We start from the raw sequence: 19,440 nt of genomic DNA, 5'->3' as shown, positions 1-19,440 counted from the left end.
GTGAGATTCTAATTAATCTCTTTCTAGTCAGGAATCGTAAAACCTTGTCTGCTTCCCTTTTCTGGTAATAATTCATCAACACATTGTAAGTTCTGCCATTATTTATATTACTAGCTTGCTTTATCACCTAGTTTTGAGTGTATTGTTTCCTATGTCTACAATGAGAGTGCAGTTTCAAGGAGGGCAGGAATTATTTTCTAACTCACCTCCTCATCAATATTTAATGGACCTTAAATGAACCATTGTTAATTAAATACAAAAATAAACAAAATTGAACAGATTATGTAGTAAAAACTCTTAGTGATTATCTCTAGGTCCAGAAGGTCAACTTCAGGTCAAGGGCAAAGCATTAAGGGGGCCTGGAATTAGAAGAGAAAGAGAAGAGGTGGAATATTTCTCTCCTTTTTGCTGTAATAGACTGAAAGAGGGCTTATTCCTTCTGAAATCACTAATACCTACAGATATCTGCTTCATAGTGATCACCCCACACTTTGCTTATTTAAGCATCCATCCATCCATCTATCCACCTATCCATAATGTTATTGAACAAAAGTTTTTTGAATCTCTGTTCACTGTAAGGCACTGTGCTGTGCATGCAGTTGAAGACAACTCTCCAGTGTACTTTTGTTAACTGTTGTGTGAATGTACCTACCCGAGTATTACTGAGGTGTGATAATCCCCCTAGCCTGTGTCCTCCTCATCAGATGCAACCTATGGTTGACGTTCATACGCAGACTTTCCTGGGATCTTCATGAGTGCTTTGCTACTATTAAAGTATTCTGATCTGCCCTTTGAACTCCAAATCTTTCTTGGGACCTCTACTTTTTGTGTCTACCACACAAGTCTAATCATAGGACTTGCAATAAAAGGCATAATCTTGCTCAGAAGTAAAATTTCCTAGGCCTTGAACTTCCTCTCCACCCTCCCCGTCCCTGATACTATATCTATCAAGTATATACCTCCCAAACTTTGTGCCCTTATTTAGAATGTGTTTCTGAATTACCTCTGAATTCTGTCCAGTGGGTAACCTATAGTCCCAGGGGGTTGTGCCAAACCAATGAAGAAGATTCAGTAATGAAGAAGCACTACCTGCAAAAGTCAGTTTTATCTTTGAGTCCATAAAACTCTTAATTTTTTTTGACATATTACTTTACTTGCTTTTAAAAAATCTGTTATTTTATTTAAATCTTATTTAAATGTACCCAGCAAAAATGCCAATAAATTTTATAAATCATAGTTTGGGTCTTTTAAAAACTAGCAACATAATATGCTTTATGATGACCAAACAACAATACTAAATCTGAGTTGTAGGAGCTGTTAACTTATAATCTGTTTGAATGTTTAGCTTCAAATAAAACTAAAACCCACCACATGCTAACATATTGTCACAAAATGTTCTCAGAAATGCCCTTTGCCTCACTATGTGTCAGTATTTTTCTGTTTCTTCACTGAGGTATAGAATGCAGCCATATCAGGTGTCAAAGTACTCATTTTAAACTGCCCTATCCTGCTCATTTCAGGAATCCTATTGGATGGAAGACTGATGATATATACTATCCCCTAGCAAGTCCATAACATTCTTTTGAAAGTGAACAACTTCCCTGGATTTTACACTAACAAAATAACACTGTGAACAAAATCCATTCTAGTCAAGACTGTGAACATTTTTAAGAATTTGGTATTTAGTATTCAAATCAGAGAAATTGGTTCAATTCTTTTATGGTGACTCTCTAATATAGACCTGGCTATAAGGACCAATTCTTAGTATGAAAATACTCTAGCATCTACAGAGCATATTAGAGAAGCTGTTCATTGTGGATCCAAAACCTGAAAATTTATCCTGGAATGGAGGCACCACAGTCTATCGGTGAGACAGCTACATCATGTGACTTGATGACCCATCTCACTCTAGGCTCAAAGCATGGACCTTTTGACAAATGATACCTTCTTTCAAAGAAGGACAATGTCTTTATGTTAATCTTTAAGGAAATGATAAGATGCTAATACCAAACTCTTCTCACTTACCTCCCAGAAGAAACACAGTGAATTCAGTTCAGTCCAAAGTTGGAGTGAATGGTTCCAGATCTAAAAATGGTTGTGAATGTAGGGGGTTTGGGGTAGTTCCTGAAAAGGTAGAGGTGGGAAGAGCAACCCAAGGGTTTCTTCTTCTGAGACTGTTTATCAATTTTCCTTGAACTGCACACAGAACAACAACAACAAAAATAAACTCATTTAGCATTCCACGTTTTTTTTCAAAGACCATCTTAACAGAAGTAGAATATAAAGTTGAAATCAAATAGCATCATAAATAATCACTATCTTCCTTTTTGCTGAAATTTCAACACTGGAGATTGCTTTTACCCAAGTGAGTTTATGTCTAAAGTAAAATAAGTTTGGGTAAGGGTTGTACATTGAGATAGTTATGAAGTATCAAGTCTTTAGGTCTAATGATGCCACCAATGTTTTACAAGGTGAGCAGTAGTAGTTAAGGACCAATAATCAAAATATGAGACTTACTTCGGTAGGTGCCTGATACTTGGCCTGGTATAGTTCAACTCAGAAAATGTTGAAGTCTTAATTGATAAGTGAAGTTAGGAGGAGAGAGCTGAAATGCTTCAGTACTTATAGAAGGGCCTGATGATCGGAATAAATTGTTATAAATATGTATCCCACATTTTTGCATTAATTATCTTAGCACAGATCAGAATGGGAATGGGTAATAATAGAGAAATGAATTCTTTGCACAAATAGGATTGAGGAAAAAAGAGTATATCTTAGGGCACCAATATTTTCTGATATTTTCTGCTAAAATTCATGGAATCCCCTTTCCCAATAATTAACATTCTTCATTGAGTAAACACTGACCTCCTCATTATCTAATAAGAGAACTTGAGGACAAAGGTCCACTGGAACATAACAAGAAATATAGACATGCTTTAGGGAGCATTGCTATACAATGGTGTCTCTGTTAGTGGAATGTGAGGTGAGAAAGTGAAAAGAGGTGTCCCAGAGATGCAGGGAGAGAAGACCTGAGGAGAGATATTAATAAAAGTATAAAGTGACTGGAAAGGATTTGGGAAAAACTTTCAGAAAAATTACAGAAAATATTACCATGCTCCTGTCTTTTCTGGTACTGAAGACATTTTGTAGTTCTTTTTCTACGTAGAACTTATCTGAGGTTCTAAGAACTAATATTTCAATAAAATAACTCCAGGGAAAACAGCAATTTTTATTTTTCCAGTTGGGAGTCACAGTGAGGGCAGGAAGACAGACTGTCCTAGATTTAGATTGTCCTGAAGTCTTGGTCATCCATGTCTCCACTGGCCACAGTGAAAAGATTCTCAGATCCTCAACAAGTACAATTTGGGTAAGAGATTTCTCTCAGATGATCTTGGGCCCGGCTACTTGGTGTCTTTTCATTTAGTTTTCTCTGCGACTAAATACTGTGTTCAAGAGAGTAGTTCTTAGCTCTAACTTCTAGAAAAGCAATTATAGGTCATGCAGTTAGTTTATTGGCTGACTGAGCTTGGGAGCTCAAGAGAAAGATGGAGTTAGTTATTCCCTGGAGTTAGAGCCTGAAGCCAAGATTACATGCGTTAATTGGAGAAGTTGCATTTTGCAAATTCTGCAGATTATCTCAGATATTGGCTTCAGAACTTGACTTCAAAATCTTACTGGAAACTTGAGTGAGAACTCTGGGTGTCTGGTGTTTTTTTCTGTACTTTCCTCCCTCCCTTTCTTCCCTCTTGCTTTTTCAGCTTTGTTGAGCTATACTTGAAAAATAAAATTTTATATATTTAAAATGTGCAATGTGATGCTTTACATATTTTTGCTTTGTGACATGATTAACACAATCAGATTAATTAGCCCATCCATTGCCTGACATAGTTACATGTTTGTGTCTGTGTGTGGTGAAATGCTTAAGGTCTATTCTCAGCAAATTTCAAGTATACAACAGAATATTATTATTATTATTTTTTAATATAAGAAGTTTATTGTCAAATTGGTTTCCATACAACACCCAGTGCTCATCCCAAAAGGTGCCCTCCTCACTACCCATCACCCACCCTCCCCTCCCTCCCACCCCCCATCAACCCTCAGTTTGTTCTCAGTTTTTAACAGTACAACAGAATATTATTAATTATAGTTATCATGATGTACATTAGATCCCCAGAGCTTATTCATCCTATAACTGAAGGCTTGCACCCTTTGACCATCATCTTCTTATCTTCTCCACCCCCAGCCCCTTGTGACCACCATTTACGATTCTACTCTTCGTTTCTATGCATTCATTTTTTAAAATTAATTAATTCATTTATTTTAAAGATTCCACATATTAGTGAGATCATAAAGTATTTGTCTTTATCTCTGGCTAATTTCACTTAGTATAATGTCCTCTAGATTCATCTGTGTCGTTGCAAATGGCAGGATCTCCTTTCTCATTGTATATATTCAATTGCATATATATATATATACCACATCTTTATCCATTCATCCATTGATGGACGCTTCAGTTGTTCCCATGTTTGCTATTGTGAACAACACTGTAATGAACACGGGAGTACAGATATCTCTTTGAGATACTAACCTTGTTTCCTTTGGATACATGCCCAAAGCAGAATTCCTGGATCATATGGTAGTTTTATTTTTAATTTTTGATGAATCTCCATACTGTTTCCTGTAATTGTGGTACCAATTACATTCCCACAATGTCCCAAGGGTTCCCTTTTCTCCACATCTTTGCCAACACATATCTATTTTCTTTTTGATAATTGCCATTCTAACAGGTTTGTAGTTTTGATTTGCATTTTCCTAATAATTAGTGATGTTGAACATTTTTTCATGTACCTGTTGCCATTTGAATGTCTTTGGAAAAATGTCTGTTCAGGTGATTTGCCCATTTTTTTAAATTGGATTATTTTTTGTTGTTGTTGAGTTGGATAAGTTCCTTATGTATTTGGGATATTAACTCCATGACAGTTGTATGGTTTGCAAATACTTCTCTAATTCTGTAGGTTGCCTTTTCTTTTTGTTGGTTGTCTCCTTTGATGTATAGGAGTTCCACTTGTTTATTTTTGCTTTTATTGTTTATACTTTTGGTGTCTTATCCAAAAAAATAATTGCCAAGAGCAAATCAAAGGGCTTTATCCCTATGTTTTCCTTTTTAAATTAATTTTTAAAAACATTTATTTATATTTAGAGAGAGAATGAGAGTGAGAGAAAGAGAGACAGATCGTAAGCATGGGAGGGGCAGAGAGAGAGAGGGAGACACAGAAACTGAAGCAGGCTCCAGGGCCTGAGCTGTCAGCACAGAGCCCAGTGTGGAGCTGGAACCCATGAACTACGACCTCATGACCTGAGCTGAAGTGGGACGCTTAACCAACTGAGTCACCCAGGAGTCCCAACCCCTATGTTTTCTTCTAGGAGTTTTATGGTTACAGGTCGTATGGTCTTATGTTTAAGTACTTAATCTATTTCAAGTAGTTTTTGTAAGTGGTGTAAGATAGGGGCTTAGTTTCATTCTTTTGCATGTGGATATCCAGTTTTCCCAACACAATTTATCAGAAGCTATCCTTTCTATATTGTGTAATCTTGTGCCCTTGCAAAGGTTGGCTCACTATATATACATGTGTTTATTTCTGGACTCTTGATTCTATTCCAATGGTCTATTTTTATGTCAATATCATACTATTTTGATTACTATAGCTTTGCTACATAGTTTGAAATTAGGAAATATAATGCCTCCGGTTTTGTTTTTCTTTCTCAAGATTGCTGTGATTATGTGGACTCTTTTATGGTTCCATACAAATTTTAGGATTTAAGAAATCTATTTCTGTGAAAAATGCCATTGGAATTTTGATAGGGATTGCACTGAATTTGTAGATGGCTTCGAATAGTATGGGCATTTTAACAATATTAATTTTTCTGATCCATGAACATGGATATCTGACCATTTATTTGTGTCTTCCTCAATTTCTTTCAGGAGTGTCTGATAGTTTTCAGTGCACAAGTCTTTCACCTTCTTGGTTAAATTTATTCCTAAGTCTTTTATTGTTTTGGATGCAATCATAAATGGGATTGTTCTCTTTTCTTTTCAGACAGCTTGATCTTAGTGTATAAAAAGGTAACTAATTCTTTTTAATTTAAAATTTTTATTTAAATTCTACTTAGTTAAATTCTAGTTAGTTAACACACAGTGCAATATTGGTTTCAGGAGTAGAATTCAGTGATTCATCAATTACATACAACACCCAGTGCTCATCATAACAAATACCCACCTTAGTACCCATCACCCATCTAGCCCATCCCCCATTCACCTCCCTCCATCAATCCTTAATTTGTTCTCTATCTTTTAGAGTCTCTCATGGTCTGTTTTTCTCTATTCCACACCCCTCCCCCATCTGTTCATCTATTTTGTTTCTTAAATTCCACATATGAGTGAAAGCACGTGGTATTTGTCTTTCTCTGACTGACTTCTTTCGCTTAGCATAATACGGTCTAGCTCCATCCACATTGTTGCAAATGGCAAGATTTCATTAATTTTGATGGTTGAGGAATATTCCATTGTGTGTGTATATATGTATATATATGTGTATATATGCATGTATATATATATATATATATATACATCACATCTTCTTTATGTATTATATATATGTGTATATATGTGTGTATATAGGATTTAAGAAATCTATTTCTGTGAAAATATACCTTTGTTCTGTATATATATATATATATACAGAAGATGTGGTATATATATATATATATATATACACCATATATATATATATACATATATATATATATACCATATATATATATATATATACACCATATATATATATATATATATATACACGATATATATATATATATACACACACACACATATAAAGAAGAAGAAGATGTGGTATATATATATACATATATATGTATATGTCAATGGACATTTGGGCTCTCTCCATAACTTGGCTGTTGTGGATAGTGTTATAAACACTGGGGTGTATGTACCCCTTCAAACTTGTACTTTTTGTATCCTTTGGGTAAATACCTAGTAGTGCAATTGCTGGATTGTAGGGTAGTTCTATTTTTACCTTTTTGAGGAAACTCCATGCTGTTCTCCAAAGTGGCTGTACCAGTTTGCATTCCCACCAACAGTGCAAGAAGTTTCCCCTTTGCATCCTTGCCAGCACCTATTGGTTCTTTTGTTGTTAATTTTAGGCATGCTGACAGATGTGAGGTGGTATCTCATCATGTTTTGTTTTTTTCTTAATTTTTATTTTTATTTATTTATTTTTTTATTTTATTAAAAAAAAATTTTTTTTTAACGTTTATTTATTTTTGAGACAGAGAGAGACAGAGCATGAACAGGTGAGGAGCAGAGAGAGAGGGAGACACAGAATCTGAAACAGGCTCCAGGCTCTGAGCTATTAGCACAGAGCCCGACGCGGGGCTCGAACTCACGGACCGTGAGATCATGACCTGAGCCGAAGTCGGACGCTTAACCGACCAAGCCACCCAGGCGCCCCTTTTTCTTAATTTTTAAACAAAAAAGTTTTTAATGTTTATTTTTTTATTTTTATTTTTAATTTTTATTTATTTATTTTGAGAGAGAGAGACACACACACACAGAGTGTGAGTGGCAGAGAGTGAAGAATGGAGAGAATCTCAAGCTGGTTCTGTGCTGTCAGCACAGAGTCGATGCGGGGCTCCATCCCACGACCCTGGGATGATAACTGAGCCGGAATCAAGACTCAGATACTCAATCAACTGAGCCACCCAGGCGCCCCTTTAATGTGTGTGTGTGTGTGTGTGTGTGTGTGTGTGTGTATATATGTATGTATTTTTTTTTTAATGTATATTTTTGAGAGAGAGAGAGAGAGAGAATCTGAAACAAGCTCCAGAGCTGGTTGCAGGGCTGCAACTCAGGCTGCAACAGTGAGATCAAGACCTAGCTGAAGACATGCTTAACTGACTGAGCCATCCAGAGGCCCCTAATTTTTTTTTTTAATGTTTATTTATTTTTGAGAGAGAGAGAGAAAGAGACAAAGAGCCAGTGGGAGAGGGGTGAAGAGAGAGGGAGACAGAATCTGAAGCAGACTGCAGGCCCTGAACTGTCAGCACAAAGCCCAACATGGGGCTTGAACCCACAAACCGTGAGATCATGTCCTGAGCAGAAGTCCGATGTTTAACTGACTGAGCCACCCAAGCGCCCCTCATAGTGGTTTTTATTTGTATTTCCCTGATGATCAGTTGCATATCTTTTCATGTCTGTTGGCCATCCGGATGTCTTCTTTGGAAAAGTGTCTATTCATGTCTTCTGTCCATTTCTTTAAAAAAGAATTTTTTTTAATTTTATTTATTTTTGAGAGAGAGAGGGAGTGTGAGTGAGGGAGAAGCAGAGAGAGGGAGACACAAAATCTGAAGCAGGCTCCAGGCTCTAAGCTGTCAGCACAGAGCCCGATACAGGGCTCGAACCCACGAACTGTGAGATCATGACCTGAGCCGAAGTCAGATACTTAACTGACTGAGCCAGCCAGGTTCCCCTTCAGTCTATTTCTTAAAAGGATTATTTGTTTTTTTAGTGTTGAGTTTGCTAAGTTCTTTATAGATTTGTAAATGCTAAGCCTTTATTAGGTCATTTGCAAATATCTTTTCCCATTCCATTAGTTGCCTTTTAGTTTTATTGTTTCCTTCAATGTATAGAAGCTTTTTATTTTGATGAAGTTCCAATAGTTCATTTTTACTTTTGTTTCCCTTGCCTCTGGTGACCTGTCTAGTAAGAAGTTGCTATGGCCAAGGTCAAAGAGGTTGCTACCTGTGTTCTCCTTTAGGATTTTGCTGGTTTCCTGTCTCACATTAGCTCTTTCATCCATTTTTAATTTATTTTTATATGTGGTATAAGAAAGTGGTCTAGTTTCATTCTTCTGCATGTTGCTGTCCAATTTTCCCAACACCGTTTGTTGAAGAGACCGTCTTTTTTCCATTAGATATTCTTTTTTCTGCTTTGTTGAAGATTAGTTGACCATAAACTAACTTTTATATGTTGATTTTGTGTCCTGCAACTTTACTGAATTAATTGATTAGTTTAATAGCTTTTTGGTGGAGTCTTTAGTATTTTCATATGTATGATCACCTCATCTGCAGACAGAAACAATTTTTCTTCTTCCTTTCCAATTTAGATGCCTTTTGTTTCTTTTTCTTACCATTTTTTTCTGGCTAAGACTTACAGAACTATGTTGAATAGTAATGGTGAGAGTAGGCACCCTGTCTTCATCTTATTCTTTGAGGAAAAACTTTCTGTTTTCACATTAAGTGTGATATTAGCTATGGACTTACCATATATGGTCTTTGTTATGTTGAGGTACATTCTTTCTGTATCTTATCGGTTGAGAGTTTTTTTCATGAAACGATGTTCAATACTGTCAAATTCTTTTTCTGCATGTATTAAGATGATCATAGGTTTTCTGTCTTTTGTTAATGTGGTGTATATCATGTTTTTTGATCTTCAGTATTGAACCATTCTTGCATTTCTGGAATAAATCCTACTTGATTGTGGTGTATGATCCTTTTAAAAAAAATGTTTATTTGGGGCGCCTGGGTGGCTCAGTCGGTTAAGCGTCCGACTTCAGCTCAGGTCATGATCTCGCAGTTCGTGAGTACAAGCCCCACGTTGGGCTCTGTGCTGACAGCTCAGAGCCTGGAGCCTGTTTCAGATTCTGTGTCTCCCTCTCTCTGACCCTCCCCCATTCATGCTCTGTCTCTCTCTGTCTCAAAAATAAATAAACGTTAACAAAAAGTAAAAATTAAAAAAAAATGTTTATTTATTTATTTGTTTTAGGGAGAGAGAGACAGAGCATGAGTGGGAGAGGGGCAGAGAGAGAGGGAGACACACAGAATCCAAAGCAGGCTCAGGCTCTGAGGTGTCAGCACAGAGCCCGATGCAGGGCTTGAACTCACAGACTATAAGATCATGACCTGAGCTGAAGTTGGATGCTTAACTGACCGAGCCACCCTGGTGCCCCATGTACAATCCATTTAATGTGTTCTTGAATTCAGTTTGATAGTGTTTGATTGAGGGTCTTTGTATCTATTTTAATGAGGGATATTGGCCTGTAATTTTCTTGTAGTATCCTCGTCTGGCTTTGGTATTAGGGAAATGCTGTTATTATAAAATGTTCCCTCCTCTTCAGTTTTTTGGAAGAGTTTGAGAAGGATTGGTATGACCTCTTATTTTAATATTTGGTAGGATTCAACAATAAAAGCATCAGGTCATAAGCTTTTCTTTGTTGAGAGGTTTGATTACAGATTCAATCTCTTGTTATTGGTCTGTTTAGATTTTATATTTCTTCATGACTCAGTCTTGGCAGGTGATATATGTCTAGCAATTTCTCCATTTCTTCTAGGCTATGTAATTTGTTGGTATATAATTATTCATAGCAGTCTTTTTTAATCTTTGTTTTTCTGTTGTATCAATTGTAACATCTCCTCTTTCATTTCTGATTTTTTTAATTTTTTTTTTTTTAACGTTTATTTTTGAGACAGAGAGAGACAGAGCATGAACGGGGGAGGGTCAGAGAGAGGGAGACACAGAATCTGAAACAGGCTCCAGGCTCTGAGCTGTCAGCACAGAGCCCGACGCGGGGCTCGAACTCACCGACTGCGAGATCATGACCTGAGCCGAAGTCGGCCGCTTAACCGACTGAGCCACCCAGGCGCCCCTCATTTCTGATTTTATTTATAGTTGACCCTTTAACAACCCGAGTCAGTCAAAAATCTGCATATAGCTTTTGACTCCTCCTAAACTTAACTACTAAGAGTCTACTCTTGACCAGTCTACTGTTGACCTTGCTGATAACAAACAGTTGGCTGTTGATGGTCTCTATTTCATTTTTCATTTCATTCATTGTATTCTTCAGCTCCAGAAGAAGCTGAATTATTTTTAATAATTTCTATCTTTCTGCGAAAGCTCTTACTGTGTTCATGTATCATTTTCCTGATTTAGTTGAATTGTCTTTCTGTGTTTTCCTGTAGCTTATTGAGCTTCCTTAAAACATCTATTTTGAATTCTTTATAAGGCAAATCATAGATCTCCAGTCCTTTGGGTTGGTTACTGAAAAATTATTTTGTTCCTTTGGTGGTGTCAGGTTTCCTTGATTTTTCTTATTCCTTGATGTCTTGTGTTGTCTTTGCATTTGAAGACTCAGTCACCTCCTCCAGTCTCTACTGCCCTGCCTTCAGGAGAGAAATACCTTGTGTTGGCCTTCTAGGTATTTTGAGGCTTTCTCTGAGTTTTTCTATGGATACACCTACTCTATGCTTCTTGCTTCCTCTTAGGCAGAATTCTTAAAATTGTTTGCCTTTTTTTGATCCTGCAAAGCCAGGGCGGGTACCAACAGCCTCCTGTTTGCTTTCCCTAGGGCAGTGTTGAATGCATCGATGCGGAATGCATCAGTATCCATGCATTTTCTTAGTCCTATAGAGTTGTGCCATTTTTCTACATTTTCTCACTAGCTGTCTGCAAAGGCTTTTATTTGTTGCCATTGGGGACCACACAGGTTGACAGCTACAGGGTGGTAGGGTATGTGTGTTAGGCATCTGGAATGTTGGGGGTGCCCATGGGCCAGGTGGGGGGGATCCACAGGTGAGGTATCACCAGCAGCTCATAGGCTGTCTTCTTGGTGGTATCTGTGAAGTGGTTAGTAGGACCCATGTCTCTTTGATGCCCTCTGAGAGCAACTGGCTGCTGTTCTCCAAGACCCTTCATTCATAGTCATGTAGCACACCTTAGTATTCTGGAGGAGGCAAGAAAGAAGTTGGCCTCCTTCTTATCCCATACAGCTGGGGAAGCCAGGTGCTTACTCACATGCTCCCATTTTCCTCCATGGGAGAAATTATGGGCTGAGAAGGTCTCTCTTGGCACTGAGCTGTGCCCTTTGGGGAGGGGTGACATGGGTACAGAATAACTGTTCATTGTACCCTCTCCAGTGCATCTAATCATGGATAATTTTTCCTCTAACAGTTTACTGGAAGTTCTTCCTCTTGCACCTGTTTAGGAGGGTGTATTAGTCATGCTTCTCCAGAGAAATAGAAAGAGTAGGCTTTGTATTCATGTATGGAATAAGTTTTATTTTAAGGAATTTGCCTATGTGATTGTGGAGGTTTGGTGATTCCAAAATCTGATGGAGGAAGTTGGTAGACTGGAGACTTGGGAAAGAGCTGCAGCTCAAGTCCAGAAACAATCAGCTGGTAAACCAGGTAGAACTGATGTTGTAAATGAAGCTTAAAGGCAGTCTGCTGGAAGAATTCCCTCCTGCTCAGGGGAGGGCAGCCTTTTGTTCTATTTGATCCTGCAACTGATTGGACAAGGCCCACCCATATTATGGAGGGCAATCTACTTTACTCTAAATCTGTGAAAATTAAATGTTAATTTCATCCAAAAACATCCTCACAGAAACATCCAGAATAATGTTTGACCAACTATCTTGGCATCATGGCCCAGCCAAATTGAGACATAAAATTAGCCAACAGAGAAGGGATAGAGTAAAAAGTGAGAAATGCTTTCAAGTACAATGACATATCAAACTTATGTTTTTCGTGGTAGTCCATTTCAAAAAAGAATTATTTTTTTAATAGATACTTTAAGTATTTTAGAAGATTTAAAACATCCTCCCAAGCTTTAGCGTAAGAATATCTCACCATCCACCAGAATAGTCTGGAGAAATATTCAGAATGCCTTGGACCATGTGGTACTTGTCATGAATTAACTGATCCGTGCTGGTCACAACATTGATTACCATGGATGATGAGATTGGAGATGGGAAGTTCAACGGTACTTTAAAAGAATTATTCACCAAGAGTGCCTGGGTGGCTCAGTCAGTTAAGCGTCCAGCTGTTGGTTTAGGCTCAGGTCTTGATCTCACAGTTCATGAGTTTGAGCCTGGAGTCAGGTTCTGCACTGACAGTGCAGAGCCTGCTTGAGACTCTCTATCTCCCTCTCTCTGCCTCTCCACCATTTGTGTTCTCTCTCTCTCTCTCAACACAAACAAATACACTTAAAAAAAGAAAAGAATTATTCACCATGATCAAGTGGAATTCATTCCTGGGCTGCAGGTCTGGTTCAATATTCATAAATCAATCAATGTGATATATCACATTAATAAAAGAAAGGATAAGAACCACATAATCTTTTCAATAGAAGCAGAAAAAGCATGTGACAAAATACAGCATCCTTTCTTGATAAAAGCCCTCAAGAAAGCAGGGATAGAAGGAACATAAACATGATAAAAGCCCTATATGAAAGGCCCACAGCTAATACCATCCTCAATGGGGAAAAACCTGAGAGCTTTCCAACTAAGATCAAGAAGGAGAATTTTTTTTAAATAAAATTTTAATGTTAGAATAGTTTTAGATTTATATAAAAGTTGCAAAGATAGTACAGAGCATTCCCATATACCCCCACCCAGTCTTCATTATTATTAACATTTTATTTACATTAGTATGGTATACTTATCATAATTAATGAACCATATTGATAAATTATTACTAAAGTCCATAATGTATTCATATTTCCCTAGTTGTTATCTAAAGTCCAATTTCTATCCTAAGATTCTATCCAGGAGAGCACATTACACTTAATTCTTGTATCCTTAGGCACCTCTTGATTGTGATAGTTCTCAGACTTTGTTTTTGATGACACTGCCAGTCCTAAGGAGTACTAGTCAGATATTTTGTACAGACCCCATCAATTTGGTTTTATTTGATGTTTTGCTCATGGTTATATTAGTGTTATGGGTTTGGGAGATGAGGACCACAGAAGTGAAGTACCATTGTCAGTCATCACATCATATCAAAAGTACATACTATCAACATGACTTAACCATTGCTGATATTAACCTTGGTCATTTGTCTTAGGTAGCATTTGTCAGGTTTCTCCACTTTTCTCCCCCTTGTCACACTGTATTCTTTAGAAGGGGTCCACTACACTATGTTCAGCCCACATTTAAGAAGTACGTACGCTCTACACTTCATTGAGAGTGCAGTTTCTACCTAAGTTATTTGGAATTCTTCTGAGAGGAAGATTTTCTGTTCTCTTCCATTTATTTCATTATTCAATTATTTATTTATATTAGTATAATAGGTATTGATTTTATGCTTTTGGTTATAATCTAATGTTATGTTGTTTCTTTTGTTGCTCAAATTGTCCCATCCTTAGTCACCTGGGTCTCTTTCATTTGGTTCCTGTGTCCCTTCAACATACCCTTATCATTGTGGGTTTTGTTGTTGTTGTTGTTGTTGTTGAGTGCTTCCTTTCTGTTGCTACGAGATGCTTCAGGCTCATCTGGTACCTTTTCCGTTTCAGCCTTCAAATCTACCTGTTCTCTGCTCTCTGAGCTGTTGTAAACCTTTTTGCAACATTCTTTTCAGAGCTGCCTTTACTTCCTTGTTCTTCAAGCTGTAGACAAGGGGATTCACTAGAGGAGTGACCACACTGTACTGTATGGAAAAAATTAACTCCAGTGGGGAACTTAAGGTTGGCATGAAATAGCGAAGAAAAGCAGATCCATAGAAGAAACTCACTGCAGTGAGGTGGGAGGAGCAGGTGGAGAAGGCCTTGCTTCTGCCTGAGGTGGAGGTGATGCTCAGGATGGTGGAGATAATACGGGTGTAAGAGAAGAAGACCAGGAGTAAGGTTCCAGAGGCATGAATGATGGCAGAGCACACCAGGACTGCAAAGTTGGTGGAGATATCAGAGCAAGACAGAGAGAATAGAGATGGCAGTTCACAGCTGAAGTGAGGCATGACATGAGCCTCACAGAAGTCCAAATCGCAAGCCATGAGGGTGTTAATGAGAGCATCCAGAAAGCCCAGTCCCCATGAGACCCATACCAGACCCCCACACAACTGTTTACTCATCACCTGGTCATAGAGCAGGGGGTAGCAGATGGCAGTGTAGCGGTCATAGGCCATGGCAGAGAGCACAAAAGCTTCAGTCCCTGCGATGGAAAACACAAAAAATGCCTGAGCGAGGCAGCTTTCTATGGATACTGATTTCTTCTGAGACAGGAGATTCTCAAGCATCTTGGGCACAGTGACTGAAGTTAAACAAAGATCCAGGAAGGAGAGGTGACTCAAGAGGAAGTACATGGGGGTGTGGAGATGGGAATCAGTCATAATCGCCATCATGATCATCAGGTTCCCCATGATGGTCAGGAGGTAAATTTCCAGGAAAAATACAAAGAGGAGAATTTGGGTGTGAGGGTCAGCAGATAGCCCAAGGAGGATGAATTCTGTGATGGTGCTGTGGTTTCCTAAGACCATGACAGAAGATGTTCCACTGGAATGAAAGCATAAAGAAGCATGAAATATTCACCTTCTTTTTGTGCCACCTCAGAATCTCTACTTTATTCCATGTATGCACATCTTCAGTGTGCTTATCTTTTACACGGATTTTTAAAACATCTACTCTCCCTCCCTCCCAGGATTCTTCCCTCACTTGATTGCCAACCTCACAGGTCCTGAACTCTGAACCAGACCATTAGTACTCTTGTGGCTCCTCTCCCACAAATAACTCTGGAGACCTTCACATAATTTTTCAGTTTAGTCTATGACTGAATGGTTTCATCTCCTTGAACTGTCCTTTGATTGTAACCTACAATACTACTGGTCAAACTGTATCCAATACACTTCTTGGAGAAGTGATTCTAATCATCTCTGGTTTCTTGAGTCACACAGTGTTTCACTCTCCATTCAAAAGCTTGTAAGAGTTCAATATTACTTTATAATAACATGCTATATTTATTATATTTCTACTCTTCATGTGTCTCTCTCTAGTGTATTTGGTTATTTAATTCCAAGGACAGTTTCAAAATGTATGTGTGTGTGAGTATATGCATGTGGTGGGAAATGGGGTTAAGAAAGGAGATTGCTAGGAGTGCCTGAGTGGCTCAGTTGGTTGAACATCTGACTCCTCATTTTGGCTCAGGTCATGATCTCATTGTTAGTGAGTTCCAGCCCGGCACCCGGCTCTGTGCTGACAGCTCAAAGCCTGCTTAGGATTCTCTCTCTCCCTCTCTCTTCGCCCCTCCCCTGCTCATGCTCCCTTTCTCTCTCTCAAAAATAAATAAACATTTAAAAAAAAAAAAAGAAAGATTTCTGATCTATATTTTTAAGATTAACCCTCCCCCACCCCAAAAATTCAGATTCATAGGACATGTTCAGTTCCTCAGTTTGAACAGTCAGGATTTGCATCTCCTCTATATAAGCCTATGACCACAACTTTTAATTCTACAGTGCTCCTGAATAATTATAAACTTACCTGGTTGGCATTTAAAGATTACTCAATTTTTGAAGTAATTTCTCTACCAGCAGAGAACCTGTTTTACTTGGTCTTTTCTGTGATGGGTATTTTAAGCATTGCCCAGGTCGTTCTGCTACCTCTGTGCTACAGAATCAGGCATGAACTGGTTGGACCAGACTTGCCCCGGTGCCCTCATTACTCTCCTATTCTCTGCCTTGACTTCAGCTGAGACTCTGTTGAAAATTTTCCCTACAAATCTTGACCTAAATCCTACCTATTTTTCCATCTCACCTTAATTTCTATTTCTTCCCTTGTATAGCTGTCTTGATTACCTCCTTCCCTGCCTGGATGGATTATGGAAAATAATGATCCCTATTATTTCACTGGTCCCAATTATATCTAGGTATTATCAAATGTTTAGCTTTTTCTCTACCGGCAGATCTCAACAAAACTTCAGGGGCTGCATTATTTCAAATTTTAGAATATGGAAATTGAATCTGAAAATGCTGTGGTAACTTCTGGTGTTGAGAGGATTAGTGGATAAGCTTAACATCCCTCCCAGGTCTGTGAAGCTTCCATATCTGTGCTTTTTACACTCTGACTGGCTGACATTCATCTGACATTCATTAAGCAGTCTACTTCTCTTCACTCTATGTTCTCTTTTGTCGCTTACTCTCTGAACTGTTTTGGGCCTTCACCTGGGTATCTGTCTTACTCCGGCTTTTAGTAGGATGTATGAGTAGTGTTTCTTTTTCCTCCAAATGTGTTGCTTGTTTAGGAAGAATACGTTTGGTATTTAATCATCTATATTATCTTAAATCCCGAACATACAGCAGAATGAAAGGCAATAATGGGTGCTCAGGATTTGTTAAATGTAGAAAGAATGAAAGAATAAAGTAAATATGACATGTGCTTTGTTAGAGGAATATACCTAGCTTTAATTCTAACTTTAGAAATAAACAAAACTGGGGCGCCTGGGTGGCTCAGTCAGTTAATCATATGACTTTGGCTCAGGTCATGATCTCACGGTTCGTGGGTTTGAGCCCGGCGTTGGGCTCTGTGCTGACAGCTCAGACCCTGGAGCCTGCTTGGGATTCTCTGTCTCCCTCTCTCTCTGCCCCTCCCCCACTCACGCTCTATCCCTCTCTGTCTCTCAAAAATAAATAAATGTAAAAAAAAAAAAGAAACAAACAAACAAAACTTGGGGTACCTGGGTGGCTCAGTTGGTTAAGCATCGACTTCAGCTCAGCTCATGATCTCACGGTTGGTGAGTTCGAGCCTGGCAATGAGCTCTGTGCTGACAGCTCGGAGCATGGAGCCTGCTTCAGATTCTGTGTCTCCTTCTCTCTCTGTTCCTCCCCCGCTCGTGCTCTGTCTCTGTCTCAAAAATAAATAAACATTAAAAAAGTAAAAAAATAAACAAAACTGGAGGATGCGTGGGAGGTGGTGGAGAAAGGTTGCAAAGACGGAAGACTTATCTTTTGTCGTAATAATTGGTACCTAAAGGTTCCTTCCCCCAGGGAGCAGCTCATTCTTACTAGGTAATTTCTGTCCATGCTGGGAGGGTGGCTTAAAACCATGACATTTATGTGTACATTCCATTGTCCACCCTGTCAATTCAGTAATCTATCCATCTGTGTTCCTGTTCAATTATTTATCCATTAATTTATCAGTTCTCTCATTTACCTAATTATTCAAAATATTATGGGTCTACTTTGTGCAAGGCCTCCTACTTATAACAGATTGGCCAAACAACCTTATCTAATGTTTGTTGAACTGTTGTGTGAATACACTTATTTGTCCTGCTTTTCCAGTCATACATTTCTAGCATTCATAGCTGAGTTCTTGTGTTGGTTAACTTTTTTTATACCCAGCTTGAAACCTCAGACTCTTCCTTTAATGAGTCTTTTCTGGTATGTAACTCTTTGCAATAATCATAACCTGTCACCCAGAATTCTGAATTGACTCTGAATTTCCCAGCTTTCATCTGGGGAATTTCACCACAGTGTCATGTTATTCTGGCCCAGAGAACTCACAAGAACAGGTCCTATTCCTGCGGAGTGAGCCAATGTCCTGCTTTTCCTTTCTTTTCGTCTTTGTTTCTTTCTATTTATTTATTTATTTATTTATCTATCTATCTATCTATCTATCTATCTATTTATTTATTTATTTTGAGAGAGGGGGAGAGAGAGAGAGAGAGTGAGCGAGCGAGCTTGCAAGCAGGGGAGAGGCAGAGACAGAGGGAGAGAGAAAGAATCCCAGGCCTGCTCTGCACTGTTAGTTCAAAGCCCAATGTGGGGCTCAATCTTATGATCTGTGAGATTATGACCTGAGCTGAAACCAAGAGTTGGTTGCTTAACCAGCTGAGCCACCCAGGTGCCCCATCTTTTCTTACTTCTTATTTAAACAAGTTCTCATATTCCCACCCCTTATCAGAACCCATATTCAAATCACCTCTCTGTTCTATCTGGTGAGTAACTTGCAGCCCAGTATGATAACTCAGATTAATTCAGATTCTGCAGTGAAGGTGAAAAACCAGAAGGAAAGTTCAGTTCCTGCTGTCTCTGAATTTACAAAATCTCACTGGAATAAACGGTTTCTTTTGTTTTTCAGTAGCAAAGTAAACAGTCAATTCAGTACATTTACTTTAACTGGAAAATTTCTCAAGATTTATAATTTACTCTTTGATTTTGGCCATTTTCTCCTTATTTACTCTCTAGTTTTTTCCATATTTGTTCTCATTGGAGACCTGGCTACAATCCCATTTTTATTTTTGGCATGTAGCCCAAGCAAACTCCAGCATAACTGAAGGACTTTTGGAGCAACTGTGAGTTAGAGACCCGATATTTGAAAACCTCTGTTCTATGCTGAGGACCCACAAAGCCAACCCATCAGGAAGGCAGGTGGAAGCCCAACTTGTGAGATTCTGTGATTTGCTCCCCCTGGAACCTAATATAGATCCTCTGACTGTGACCAACTGAGGACAGGGCTTCATTTCAACCATGTAGTGAAAGCTAAGCACTAATTTCAAAGTCTCTTCACTTACCTTGTGAGAGGGAACAGTGGCTTCAATTCACATTGAAATTGAATGTCTATTTTGAAATTCAGAAAAAGGTGAAGAGAGAGAAGTTTGAGTCCTC

At 38.4% G+C, this 19,440-nt stretch overlaps 1 protein-coding gene across 1 annotated transcript; it reads right to left on the bottom strand.

The window, feature by feature from the left end:
• Window positions 1-14,358: 14,358 nt before the first annotated feature.
• On the bottom strand, window positions 14,359-15,321 carry LOC132660331 (olfactory receptor 8S1-like). The gene has a single exon (XM_060604348.1). It carries the CDS (start codon window positions 15,319-15,321, stop codon window positions 14,359-14,361), a length of 963 nt encoding a protein of 320 aa, XP_060460331.1.
• Between the last annotated feature and the right edge of the window lie 4,119 nt (window positions 15,322-19,440).

The sequence above is a fragment of the Panthera onca genome, chromosome B4, assembly GCF_046562875.1.
Source record: "Panthera onca isolate mPanOnc1 chromosome B4, mPanOnc1 haplotype 2, whole genome shotgun sequence".
In the NCBI taxonomy this organism is placed as follows: Eukaryota; Metazoa; Chordata; class Mammalia; order Carnivora; family Felidae; genus Panthera; species Panthera onca.
The sequence above is the reverse complement of the archived record's forward strand: the minus strand, read 5'-3'. Positions and strand labels throughout refer to the sequence as shown.

Bases quoted from the DNA above. Each gene is read 5' to 3' on its own strand.
- LOC132660331 (XM_060604348.1), bottom strand. From the start codon at position 15,321: ATGGTCTTAGGAAACCACAGCACCATCACAGAATTCATCCTCCTTGGG.